The sequence below is a fragment of the Columba livia genome, chromosome 1 (genome assembly GCF_036013475.1).
Source record: "Columba livia isolate bColLiv1 breed racing homer chromosome 1, bColLiv1.pat.W.v2, whole genome shotgun sequence".
Lineage (NCBI taxonomy): Eukaryota > Metazoa > Chordata > Aves > Columbiformes > Columbidae > Columba > Columba livia.
In genome coordinates, this window is record NC_088602.1 from 130,810,732 (window position 1) to 130,824,572 (window position 13,841).

General features: G+C 41.9%; 1 protein-coding gene across 9 annotated transcripts in view; it reads right to left on the minus strand.

The window, feature by feature from the left end:
* The window catches only part of RERG (RAS like estrogen regulated growth inhibitor), a 134,677-nt gene extending 129,733 nt beyond the window's left edge, over nt 1-4,944 (minus strand). For 2 of the 9 annotated variants that reach the window (XM_021298747.2, XM_021298744.2), the window contains exons 1-2: nt 4,806-4,944; nt 3,003-3,177 (exon numbers count right to left, since the gene is read on the minus strand). In XM_021298747.2, coding sequence (XP_021154422.1) covers nt 3,003-3,063 — 61 coding nt within the window. In that variant the 5' untranslated portion in view covers nt 3,064-3,177; nt 4,806-4,944. Of the gene's footprint in view, nt 1-3,002; nt 3,178-4,310; nt 4,334-4,431; nt 4,769-4,805 lie in introns of those variants that run through there. The other 7 variants (XM_021298745.2, XM_065029995.1, XM_065030025.1 and 4 more) reach the window with 7 other exon arrangements.
* Nucleotides 4,945-13,841: the final 8,897 nt, after the last annotated feature.

The following is a 13,841-nucleotide window of genomic DNA, read 5'->3' on the forward strand; positions in this document are numbered from 1 at the left end:
GCAAGGAAGGAAAACAGTAAAAAGCTGACACTTGGACTTGCTATGCCCCCTTGTTTGTTTTTTAAACCTTTGAACCATGGAAACTTGATAAGCAGCAAAAAGGTGGATAAAAGTTTTGTTTTCTCTGGCTTTAACTCTCTTTTGAGATGCTATCACTATTCTGACTAGTGAACAATGTTCTGGTTTCCCACTTCATGTTTAGAAGAGTCTTGGATTAATTGGAAGGGACTACTTAGTAGAATAAGGAATCTTGCACGCCATTAAACAGATGTCTAGCACTAACGACAACACTAGGAAGTTCCTCAGCTTTCAGTAATGGTAACAGCTCTATTGACTTTCATGGTGCATGAGGGACAGCTTTAATTCTACACATATCCTGAAGCACAACACTTTTTTCTTCATAGCTGCTTTGACTCACTGATCCAAAGTCCTGGTCAGGAACAGGAAGAGAAACCTCTCCAGGTTATTATAATATGTCTCTGTAACTTCACAGATGCTGTCAGGTGGTGAAGCCACTTAGAGACTAAGAACCTAATGCCTGGCTGTTACTTAGCAAATGAAGATGAGCCAAGAAAGCAAGCCAGTGACCATATTTTGGCATGACTTTCTGGCAATTACAGTGGTCTTATTTATCATCCAATGACTCCCTTTCATCACATGTATCTAGTGTGCTCCAGTGCTCTGTCTTGCATTCTTGCTTCTAAAGTCTGGCTTATCTTTCAGCTGTCTGGCCAAGCCTACTCTAGTAACCTATGGTCACAGGATCCCGTCTCAACAATGTATTACAAACTGGTCACAGGGATAAGGAATTACATGGCTATACTAAAAAAAAAAAAGGCACTATAAACATCAGTCTAGTAGGATACTTAATCTGACAGACCCAGCTATATGGAGACTACTTTGTGTCCAGCTCCACTTTTAGCAAAGGTGTAACAGCATTTCCACAGCTCTCATTGTTGCTACTGTTGGCTACAGGCAAATAGGTATTTTCAGAACTGCCCCCCATCCCCAAACGCACACACTTTTTTCTCTGGAGTTGGACAAACTGTTGAAACCAAATCCTTTTATGGGAGTGTACAAGAAGGGTTTTCATAAGCAAGCTGGCGAATCTGGGAGGCACAGCTGCTGCTCTGTGGAGGTGGTTCACAGCACTCTGTAGTCTCTCCACCCCCTTAAATTCACCTTGCTGTGCTGCCCACTTATTTGCGCCTTCATTTCCACACAGATTGACATGCGTGGTCACAACTAAAAAGAGGGGACCTTAGTCATATTTTATGTAATATTTCCTTGCATCTCAAAGGGAAAAAGGAAAGAGAGAGGAGGAAGATGTTGAAGGACTAGGGTGTTTTCATTGGCCTTTCGTGAAAAATTATTTCCCACCCAGTTCCAGGCCTATAGGAAAACATTTTTACCATAATGTCCTAGTATAGTGAAGTCTACAAAAAGGATACGACAGGTGAAAACAGCTCTTGTTGATCCTGTGCTGGTGGGGCATTTTGACTGACTACTTAACAGGTAGTTTTATATTTTTTAAATGCAAGCTCTCAAATGATTAGGAATATCAGAGCGAGGATAGTCTTTTTCTGTTTCAGTTTTCCTGCATATACTTCAACATCCTCTTGCATTATTTTGAACCCAGCCAAAAGACTGGACAACCACAGAAACCATCAACTGAATGCAAGACAAACCAAAAGGAGAACAAGTGAAGTTACTCGCAAAACTTGCACAGGACAGTGAAATACAAATACAAAAGAGGGGTGGGGTGAGCACGGCAGGGGAGAAGGAACAGTTTAAACTTATCCCAGTATATTATCAGCATTCCCTCGGGTATTTTATTCAAAACGGTAGAATTTAATCTGCATTGTCTTTGTATAAGTGGTATAATCTCTAACAACCTCTGCCTCACATACACCTTTTTTCCTGAAGGCTAACAGAGCTATTTCACTGATAAGCGTTCTGGTAAAACACCTTCTGGGTAAACGTGCTTTTAAAAGCAACCCATTCTGAAGCTAATGAAACTGTAATATGTTTATGGGCCAGAACACTGGCATTTCTAATACAAAAGTTACTTCACGGAACTGGAGTTGGTTGACAGCAACTGAGGGTCTTGCCTAATGCTCTTACCAGTACGTCCTACCTCCCGGCTTCTCTTGTGCAGATTTCTCTAAAATAAACAGTATCTCAAATTCCCAAACTGGAACAGGAGCATGATTAGACTCAGTTTCCTTATTTCATCATCCCAGTGGTGCAAGGACGTGTCAGAGCAGTCCTGAAGCTGTCAAATTAATGCACCACCGAACTACCTGAGAGAGTGTGCAACACTTGTATTACTCTTCTTGTCTCACCAAAGGCAAGGCTCTCTGTAGAAATGTTTCTTTTAACATTTATGCCTCCCCCTTGTGTTTCTACCATATTAACTCACCAGACTATGTTTATTTCTCAAAAGATCTCTCCTCATGCACACTTTACACATCATATTTTCTCGGTTTCCTGCTAAATATGTATATCCAAGATAGCACTGAGAATAAAAATTCTTTGAGTTGCTGGGTCTAACATTTCCCAGTGAAATCAACCAGAATTACAGCTATAACAAAGTTATTCAATATTTAACATAGAATCTTATCTTAGGTGACAGGGAGCATAACATAAATGCCTTGATATAGCGCAAGCTATGAAGAGACAAATATTACTAATTCTGTTCTAATAGCAAGAGGAATCTTGCTACTCACTACTTGAGAAGCGTGACTGAATTGGGGTGGGAAGTTTCTTTTACTGTTGCTGGGTTTCTTTAAAGCAATGAAAGTATTTTTAATTTGGAGAACGTGGAGAAAAGAGTGTGGGAAGCAAGAAAGAGAGAACTCCTGGCCTGATCCTGACCTCCCTGACAAGAATAAGGTCACAGCAGCTATTGTTTTGTACAAAAAGTTTTTCTGCACAGAGGAAGCAAAAAGTTACCTGATGACAAGCAGAAGAAAAAAAAAAAAATCAGACAGTGAACATACCTGACTTGCCCACGCCAGCTCGACCAAAGATCGCCAGCTTCACTTCTGCGCTTTTAGCCATGCTGGAAGGAATGGAGTGGCAACAAATTCACTCGATAATCAAAAGTGAAGCAGAAGAACTGTTCCCAGCCCCTGTCTTCGGCTTCACCATGTCATTGTGACGTCAATGCAGAGCCTGGGGAAGAACACCACGAGGATGGAGCTGCAAGGAGCCCAGCTCTCCCACAACCTCCCCCTTTTTTCATTTTTAAATAGTCACAATAACTGATGCTACGTTCCTGCTTTAACCATTGCAGTAACACCACTCACACATTAGGCACTGTTCACACTTCAGCTTTCTAGCTCTCGCTGTTTGCTTCACACTGGCATTGTAATATTGCAAAAGGTACTTAACAACTCAAAGCACCTGCCTCACAGCTACATTAAGGTTTCTTATTCTTTCTTTCTTTCTCTTTCAGCTGCAATTGCTTATATTTACTGTATTTGCCTCAGCTCCAATGAATTAGTTTTTGTAGAACATATTTAAAAGCCACGAGTGCTCACTAATGCTGCCTGCAGGTAGCTGACCTTTCCTCAAGCACACCAGTTCCAGAAAGGTCTCAATTACTCAGCTACAGTTCTTTAAAAACCTCTAAGCACTTATATCTTGCCTATTCTGCTAAGCAAATCCATACTCTGAAGTCCTCTGGTGCTCCTTGTTTAAGCTGCCTCAGCTCATACATAAACATTTGGCAAAGCGTGGGTTAGAAAAAGGATGCCAGAATTTCTGGTAAGACACTTTTAATAGGCCGTGTGGGAATTATCTACATTTACAGCTTCACTGCATGACCTTGAGCAAGTCACCTGACGTTCCATCTCGTTGATTTCTCTAGCCCGTAGAGTAAAAAACATAACAGCACCTGTCACTGTAAAATGCTTTAAGATCTTGGGCAGAAAAGGTCACCTGTAACAATGATGATGATCCTCACCCCTAACTAAAATCTCCAAAATCTAGTCTCCCTTTAAAACAGAGTAGAATACCTCTTATGACTGCAACCTGATATAAAGGTTTGCTGTTGTGTCAGTGTCCACTTCAGCCACAAATTCTAACAGTGATGCAGGAAGCCCTATGTTAGTATTAACCACGTTACAGCAAAACTTACTACAAACACGTTTCTTAAAATAAAAGCATGGGGAATTTGCCCATAAAAACTAGCTTGTAAAAAGAAAGAGTAAAGATGCCTAATGTAGAGGAGAGTCCCAATATATCTCTGAGGTCTTTACATTCCCATTAATTTTGCCTAAGAGTAAATATCAGACCACGCTCACATGAACAGTTAGAAACGCAAAGTGTTCCAGGAGCTGTATCATCCATCTGGGTGGGTGTGAGGGGGACACCAGCATTTCCCTTCCGAAGAAGCTCCCAGGCGCCGGCTGGTATCGAACTCACCGTCGTGAGGCTGCGCGCCCGGCCAGCGCCTGCGGCACGACTGCTGCTCCGCGCAGGCACCGCTCCCCGCCGCCAGGCGCTCCGCAGCCCCGCCAGCCTTTTGCCGGCAGGTATATTTTACATTTCTACGTAGACATTGATTCATTACCGCCTGCATCCGTGACTTCGGGTGAGCTCTGCTCCCCGGCCGGGTCCCGGCAGGTGCCGCCCGCCTGGCGCAGAGGTCACCTGTACGCCCTGTTCCGCGTCCGCGGCCCCGAAAGCAGGGGGCACCCATTCACGCTCCTCCCCACGCCCGCCCCGCTACTCCTCCCCGCATCCGCGGAGGAGCCCCGCGGCTGTGCACAGCTCCGCGCCGCCCCCCCGGCGCTCACCTCTTTGCACGCAGCGAGCACAGCGGAGTGGCCGCGCTCGGCGGTGTGCGGGCTGCACCGCGGCGCTCAGCGACGGAGGCGCGGCCCAGCGCGGCTCGGCTGGGCTCCGGCGCTCCCGCCGGCGGCAGCGGCGCGGCCGCACAATGCGGCGAGGCCGCCCGCCCCTCCGCCCGCCCGGCGGCAGCTCCCGCAGCGCCCGCCTCCGCCGTGCGGCACTGCGGCGTCCCCTGCCGGTCGATGGGCGCAGCACGGCCGCCCGGCGCGGCGGTGCGGAGGGTACCGGGCGGGGAGCGGCGGGGGCGCCGGCCTGGACACGGAGGGCGGGCGAGGTGGCGTCGTCCCGTCGCTGCACATTCCTGCAAGCGTTACCCGGTGCCTGGCGTGGTCTCCGAGAGGAACGAGCGCTGCCCTGTAATTTGGCGTAATTAACGGTAGCGTAGTCTTTAATTATGTGGGACAATGGCTGTTGTTCACATGCATAAATTTTGGCTAAGTGCTTGCTAGTGGGCCTGGCCAAGTCTGCTCCACAGTTTAATTTAACATTTCAAGTACTCTCCCTTCATCTGCTGCCTTACGGCTGCCTACCAGTACCGCCCTGTATAACTGTACAGAGCCAGATCGTCTCTCTCTGTCCTGACAACCATAGCAGCGAAGTGACAGTAAGTTTGCTGCCTCATCATATTGCTTTCTAGTAGCACCAACTTTTTATGCTGCACTCTTCCTCTCTACATCCCAACATAGCTTATGGGAAAGGAAAGCATTGTTATTTCAATTTGCAAATGGGGAAAACCAACTGTGTAATTACATCAGTCCCTCCAAGAGGCTGGTGTCAGAGCCAGAGATCAAGTTCTGAAATTATACGACTAAATTCACTGGGCAACTCTTGTTTCCTTGTGTATTAAACTATCCAGTAGTGTAAAGATACATTAGTAACAGATGTGAACAAAAGCTGGAAAGCACTTAGAGTTCAGTGGATGTTCCTCCTCTGTTTCTTTTCCAGTCCGGATCTGAACGAGATACAAGATAAGTAGAAGAAAAAGCTCTCACCTCACTGTTTTTCTTGATACAAAATTAAAGAAAAGTTGGGTTGGAAAAGGTGTTTCATGATCCAAGTCTCTCTACAAGAATATGATAAGCATTTAGGGGGTAGGGAGGCAGTCCTGAGGAGAAATGAGCACCTACTATTCCCTCCAAGCTGTATCAGCTGCAGGCACTCGGGAGCAGATCTTAAAATAGTTGCACTGCACATCATTCGAAGGCAAAAAAAATTAGAAGGCAGATGTGAAAGCAGTAGTGTGGTTTATGCTTTACTTGTTAAAAATAAATGCTGAGGCTTAAAACCTTCACTCTCTATTTGGTTTACATAGTTTAGAGGGATTAGCTTTTTCCATCCTCCTAAGAGAGCAACCATTGAGTGTCTATTTTGCATCCGGGGAAATGTGTGTTAGTCTCGAGGCCTGACATTTGTTTTGTGTCTATGGAATTCACCCTGCATGGGGCTGTCAAATTAAAGACGATAACTGGCTTTTCCAAAGCAGCAGATAATTTATTGGTCATTAAAAATCCTAGTCGCTGCGTAGTCTGCTTGCACTGAAGTCTCTTGCGCCAGGACGCAAGAATTTTGTAAACACTAATCACGGACACAGGCAATGTTTTCAGATGGTTGACACCATCTGGACCAAGTGGTCCAGGACCACTTCAGTTGCTGTTTGTTTTCTCTGTACTCTCTGTGCTTCTCATACATAATGTTGATAGGTCTATTTTGGTTTTCTTTTGTTGTTGTTTGTTTTGGTTTCCTTTTTTTTTTTTGTCTTTGTTTTTTGGGTTTTTTTGCCTTTTTTTTTTCCCTACCCAAAATGGGTTTTGAAAGCCTTAGGTTTTAGTCCTATAGACCAAGGACCACCTTGCTTTGTCATAAGCAATGTTTTTTTGTAGTTGTGACTGACACAGCGCATTTTCTTGATGGCTTTGCCACTTGTGCTCATTCTGAGGTGTGTTCATGGTTATTATTCTGGCATGGATAATGAGATTGAGGTTTTCCCCTGTGAAGACCATCACCTGACTGACTGCCTGAAGGACAGGGCAGGTTCCTTTTCTGGCCTTGCGACTTATGAAAATGTGGGAGAAGGAAAGCAAAGCTGAAAAAAGGGTCTGATCCCAGATGGCCTGTATGCTATCAGTCCAAATTCAGCCTGATTCAGCTGAAGTTAGGAGTACCCCATTTCCTACCCCACAGAGCCATGTCTCTTAGATTTCTCCTCCTTTGTCCCTTGCATCTTTAGTCAGTCATAAAGTTTCACAGCCTGAATTCATTTTTTGAAAATAGCACTTTGGTGTATTTAAAAATATTATTCTTGTTTTACCAGGAAAATGAACAGCCCCAGCACAAGAGGATAGATGGCTTTATGGGAATTATTGGCTGGAGTAGAGCTGAAGGAAACTCGCTCCTTCTTGTAGGCTTCTTTTCTACATAGTGGTGAAGTTTATCTGCCTACAGTCATCAGTGAGTTTGTCTGTAGCTTTATGACTCCTAGGGGCAACACTGAGCCTTGTCATAGGGCAGAGCAGGTAACCTTCTCTCCCTTGGTGAGCCCAGGCACTACGGACGTGTTGCTGCTGAAGAGCTGTGAACATGGAAACTATGGCTGCAAGACCATGGCGGTGTAGTTATGCCAGGGTCTGTAACTTGGGCTTGCACCTCATGGTGCTTAGCTCCCTTGTTATCCACACCTGATTGCATCCCTTTTTGCTTATCCAGAGCAAGAAATTTGGTTTATTTCTGGTCTGGTAAGTGCCTACAGTTAGAGCATCAGACTACCCCTATGCACCTGTAACTCTAACAGCTGACAGGCAGATAATGAAATTGGAACGCAAACAGCTTCAAATGCAGGTGAAGCCATAGACTCTTAGGACAAAGCAAAATGGTGTTTCAGGACTGATTAACAGAGTTGCAACCAAGCAGTGACAGTTGACAGAAGGATTTTAGAAAGGTTCACGATTTTAAGTCCACTTAACTGGCTTACTAAGTGTTGCCAAAGTCCAGAGTGACCTTTCTGTCTGGTGTGGAGGTGCTGCCTGTTTATCATCAAACACACCTATTGGCTTCTCATTTTAATTGTGGATGCTTATGGTTTATAGAGGCATTTCTGTTGTGAAAGCCAATGGCATTTGCTTCCTGAAAGGTGGGAAAGAGGACTGGTGTGACACTGCAGGCCTGACAGCTAACATATTAAGAGGATGCATGAAGAGCAAAGGACTGCTGAAGGTGTGGTGGTTGTGGTTTTTTTGTTGTTTGTTGTTGGTTTGTTGGGTTTTTTGTGTGTTGGTGGTGGTGGTGGTGTTTTTTTTCCAAAGCTGGAAATCTCATGATTGATGACAATTTTACAGGTTTCAACGACTTCTAAAACAAGATTTGGGCATGGGGTGATGACATGAGTGATGACACGCATGATAGATAAAAAGATGACAAAGACTTGGTTTCAGAAGGTTATATAGGCATCTCTGAATCCTATGGAAATGAGTAGTATTTCACCTTCTGAGCCCCTTTGTGCAACTGAGTCCAAGTGTCTACAAACTGTAGAGCAGGACATATCATTGGTGACATGGTCAAGGAAACAGACTCCTCTTGTCTGATTCCTGCAGTAAGGAGGTGGTTATTGGCCTCATGACTACTGTCTTTGCTGTTGCTGTAGAAGAGCAGCCCAGACCTGCAGTGAGGATTGCCAGGAGCACACCTGGCCAGAGCTGGACCCTTGTCTCAAACAGTAACCCATTGGTGACTTGGTTTACTTTTTTGCCTTTCCTTCCAGCACTCTCCTGAAAGCTGAGATGATACTTGATAACTAGTAGAAAAACTACCAAATAAATAGCATGTTAACACAAATATTTGTAGCTATTAGTAAAGGTTCACAGGGAAACATTCAGATTGTTTTCTTCATTTTCACATAATATCTTCCAAATGTTTTTGTGTTGGCTCTCCACAAGGTACATAAATCTGTTCAGTTATACTAATCTAGTGCTGTGAAAAAAACTGCAAATTTCTTATTAAATTATGGATTAATTTTGCTGTTAGTTTGGTTTGTAGTCAGTATGAAGTATTGCTGTTTAAAATTAATTTTGCATTTTCTCATATTTTCCCTCGTGGCTTATGAAACACTGAGTTCATATTGATGGGTTTTCTTGATTATACACTAAGGACTTATAACTTCTCTTTCTCCCAACTTTTTCCTCACTATGTAGAAGAAAAATCAAATACATATTTTTAAGACACAGGTTTTATTACTTCATAAGTGTTTATTTCTAATGTAGTAGATAAGACCACAATCCTGTGAACATTTGTTTGTATTTAACTTTACATGCACGGGCTTAATGGAGTGGCCAAGGAAGCTGCAGCTTCCCCATTAGTATCACTTGAAGGTAGGCTGCGGAGTTGCCTGGAGAATCCAGGCTTCAACATTTGGTTCTGTTTGGCTTGACGAGGTGCAAAAAACAGGGCACTGGAGATGGACACGGGATGTTCTTCACAGCGTCTTGTGAATCTCACACCTGCAAATGCTTCCATGCTATGTCCAAATGCAGGCCTTCTGTCTCAGTAGGCATTTGGCGCATTGTAAGGAGATATCTAAATACAGAGACTGAGATTCTTGCAGTAGCAAGATTTTTATCAGGTGTATTTAATATTGATACAAGTGCAAAGCTGAGAGGCACAGCTCAGTGGGAACTACTGCTGCGTAGTAAAGCATAAACTCATGTTTTATAACACGTGGTTAGTGGATACTCATCATATTGCCCCAGTATAAATGCATAAATTATTCTAATCTCTATTTTTTCTCACCCGTGCCATTGACTAGGTTGTATCTGGACAGTCTGCTCTTAAAAATGGGCAGGATGTGACTCCACACTCACGGAAATGCAGCAGTGACTGCACTAACTCCATCAGTTTGATACCTTATTATTGGTTTTGCGCTTTCTCTAGGGTTTTCTTGTCTCATTACTTCTCCTTCCATACTTCCTCAGATTACAGAAAGATCCTTTAATTGTTTTTTTGTTAATGTAAAATTAATTGCTGTGAAGTCCTAAAGATAGAAGGGTAACTGTAACTCTCTCATACATGTTTATAATTATTAAATACCAACTGGCTTTAAACCATGGAAGTCCAGTTTCTATACAGAAGTTTGGAGTAATAATTAAATAATCTACATAATATTCTGCAAACTAGGTAGTACTCTTCTGCTAAAGAGATTTGTGTTATGGTTTTAATAAATACAGTTATAGAATTAAAAACCACTGGTAACAGTTGCAACAAATTTTGGAACAAATGTGCAATACCAGACTTTATTAATGAATGAGTTACACTGATGTGTCATCTTAATTTCTTACAGATGTAGCCATGTTCTTTGAAAGGACCAGTGGAAATTGTCATAAATTCTTTTGCTATTCACATTAATGAAAGCTAGCCCTTATTCTTCCTCAATGGCATTATGATTGCAATCTGGATTGCCATAGGGACCTCACTGTAATTCATCATTGCTTCAGTGTTAAAATTCTCTGGTGGAACCAGATATTGGTGTCGACAACATCTGGCGTTTTACATCTCTCATCTTTTTTCTACCTCCTTCCCACTGATTAATTGAGAGAACAGGAAGGGGAAATTGCTGCCATTGTTAATATCTTCAAGAAACTAAATGACTGCTAGAACTTTGGAGGGTGTTTAGACCTAAGATTTTGGAGATACAGGCCTTTTCACAGAGGTGAAGCTGAGGAACATTTGCTGTAACACCAGTCATTGTGACATGCCTGGAGAGGCAGGAGGCCATACTTCCATCTCCCATTCTGAAGCCAAGCAGTGGATTTGACAGGGCTTGTACATTCATGGGATAGTGTCTTGGCGACCACACTACATACATATCTGTGTGAATATATATACCATTACTTTCTCTGGGTCTGTTTCATGTTGTATATAACACTTCTGTACTTGTATCAAAGAGAGAGAAGGGATGTCCTGGATTTCTAAGTAGGAGTCTTTATCCATGCCTGATCAAATCCAGACTTGGTTCCTACCCAAGCCTTTCAGATGCTAGCCCATTCTCAGGAGCAGGGTTTAATTGAGCTCAGGCATACACTGCAAGGGAAATCTTGAGTGTGGGCTATTCATTAAGCATAGACTATGTCTGCCTGTCCTTGCGGTGTATGACAATATGATGCTTTGTGGGAATGTGACCATGGCCAACATCAAATGGACATGTCAGGCTGTGTCCTTCCTAAAATGGCCTGATAACATGTATAGCAAGGTGCTATGGGAGTATGGGGCACAGCCAGGTAGCAGGATGGGTTTACAGGATGCTGTCAGGGAGCATCTTTAGACAGAGCTGAAAGGTCTAAACCTGCAGCTAGGATGAAGATATGTCCTGCCATAAAGAATATTTAGTTATGTTTAGGAAAACATCAGTGTGATAAAATAATAGCATCCTGCCTCAAAACAATATGGTCTTCATGGATAAGGTACAATCTGGTGAGTTTGGAGAGGGTTGGATTTGGAGCTCTTCAGGAAAAGGGGAAATTCAACTTCACATTCTCTATGTGGTACTGGTTAAAGATAGGGTAAAGATCAAAGAGGAGAAAGTGAAGAAATTGTCATCATGATAGTAATTTTCTTAACTTTTCTATCTAAGTTATCCAGAACTGAAATGCTTATTTTTAGGTTAGCCAGACAACTGCATAAACAAAAAATGAGGGTTTTTTTTCAAGAGAACCAGACTTTTATCCATTCCTTGATTTCTTACCAATTTCTGTTCCTGTGTGTAAAGAGAGAGCAATTTTGTTTATAAAATCCATTAATGTTTATTAATGTTTAATTCTCCAGAAATATGCTTTTGAGCTTTCCTCTATCCTGTCTGCTGTGCTTGGGAGGAACATACAAAGTTAATTCATTATCTTCCTTCAAATCTGCCTCTTAAAATTCCTCCTTGCCATAATCCCTAGAATCAACTTGACAAACGTTTGTCTATAAATATGTTGTGACCATTGCCTTCCACGCTAAGTAATATTTTTGCAGTCTCTGTCCTTCTCTATCCACATCCATCAGTTGTCCCCCAGGACTAAGAGCATGTTGTGGTAGGGAACCAACTTTTGTCCATACAAATGCCCCTCAAATGGAAGGGCCTCTGCACAATTCATGTCAATGGGATGGTGACACATCTGGTAGATATCTTGAAGAAAAAGTAGTAAGTACATTTTTCAGTCAAGGACTAGTTGATCTGCTGTTTGTGGGTCTTGCAAACTCAAACCTGATTCACTTACCCAGGGCTGGAGGCTGAATAATTTCTTCTGCCCTCCAGTGTGTGCTTGAACACACATTTTTCCTTGAAGTTCACCTGTATATTTCTTCTCTGTGGTGCTGTTTTGGAGAAAAAATACTCTGGGATTTATATTGCCGCTTTTCTCCACAATATTTGGGGACAAGATCTAGAGGAAGAAAAAACACCAGCTATTTAGATACTTGATTCCTACGATGTGTTAGTGTTGTCTAAATACTTTTTTTTTTAACTGTCCCTGAATACTTTATCTATAAAGCAATGAAAAAATTCAAGCAGCCTCTGATTCTTTTCTCTGTTCAGGGCACAGATGGTGAAGGAAATGAGCTCTTTCAGCTTAATAGGACCTATTTGAAGCTGATAACAGATGCTGAGCATTTATCTGCTGCACTATGACTGTAGGACATGAGGTGATGGCGCTAGTGGATTATTCATCCTTGTCTGGAAATCATTATTGCTAATCAGCCTAGCTTTTTTATACTAATTACTGTTATCACATTACTTACCAATGTTTCTGTAAACTAGTTTCTGAGACTGTGTAAGTGCTCTGAAAGTTTCAGTCAGCAACAAAAAACATTAGTCACCGTTTGTAATTCATAAAGCAATATAAAAGTTTGTTAGGACAGAATGAGACAAGCAGTCAGAGATACCTTCCAACCAAGCAGAAGGCAATGTTAACAAACTGATGTTACAAAAACAAATTTCTCAGCATATTGTCCTGGAGAGTGGAGAAACTCTAAAAGGACTTCTTTTTAAAAGCAACTAGTAATGCCATAATTTCAGAAATCTTTTAAGCACACATTAAATTCCCATGGACTCCCAGTTCAATTGAAGGCAAAGCTTGAAGGATTCACTAGGACATCAGCAATGAGAACAGAAGAAAGAGATACCTCAGATTAGGTCTCTAGTTCTTTACCCAGGCTCCTCATGTTCATATAAACACAAATCCCATGTAAAAAAAGTGTAACATTATTATGAATATTAACAAACCAAGCAGTAGCTAGTTTATTTAAGCTGCTCATTATTTCAGTATCCACTGATAGTGGGATAGCTGGAATACACTTAAGAGTACTCCTTAAGGAACACTATTCACTGATGACTGTACTACACCTTTAATTAGTATGTTATCACCAATAATAATAATATCTTAAAAATATATTAAATATTTTGGGCTCAAGTTGGACAAAAGATTAAAAAATAAATGCTACATTTTGAAATACTTAAAATTAATTTAATTTATTTTTGTTTGATTTTATCTAGGAAAAAACCCTATGGAAAATTCATAATTTAAAGCAATAAACATAGCTACAATATCCTTGCACAATTAAAGAACATCCTGCACAATGGTACATGGGGTTTTTTGTTTGTTACTGGAGTTTTCTGCCTCAGAAATGAAATAGTGCATTTTCTCTAAGGTCACACAAGATTGTAGTTCAGCCATTTCATGCATGCAGGTGCACAGCAAATGATCACTGAGAAAGAATATGTCAAGTGAAATAGCTTAGATATAAGACTTTTACAATATTTTGGCTGATGTTGGTTAAATTTGTTCTAAACTGTGGATCCTTAAACACAAAGAACAGTATGTTTTCCACAGTCAAGATGATTTCTGTTGGCATCTGCTTAGGGATAGAGGTAATCTGAAGTCCTTGTAGCAAAGAAAGAAAAACAAATACTTTTCTGTAGCGTTCCACCCAGACTGAAATACTGAAACAACAGCTCA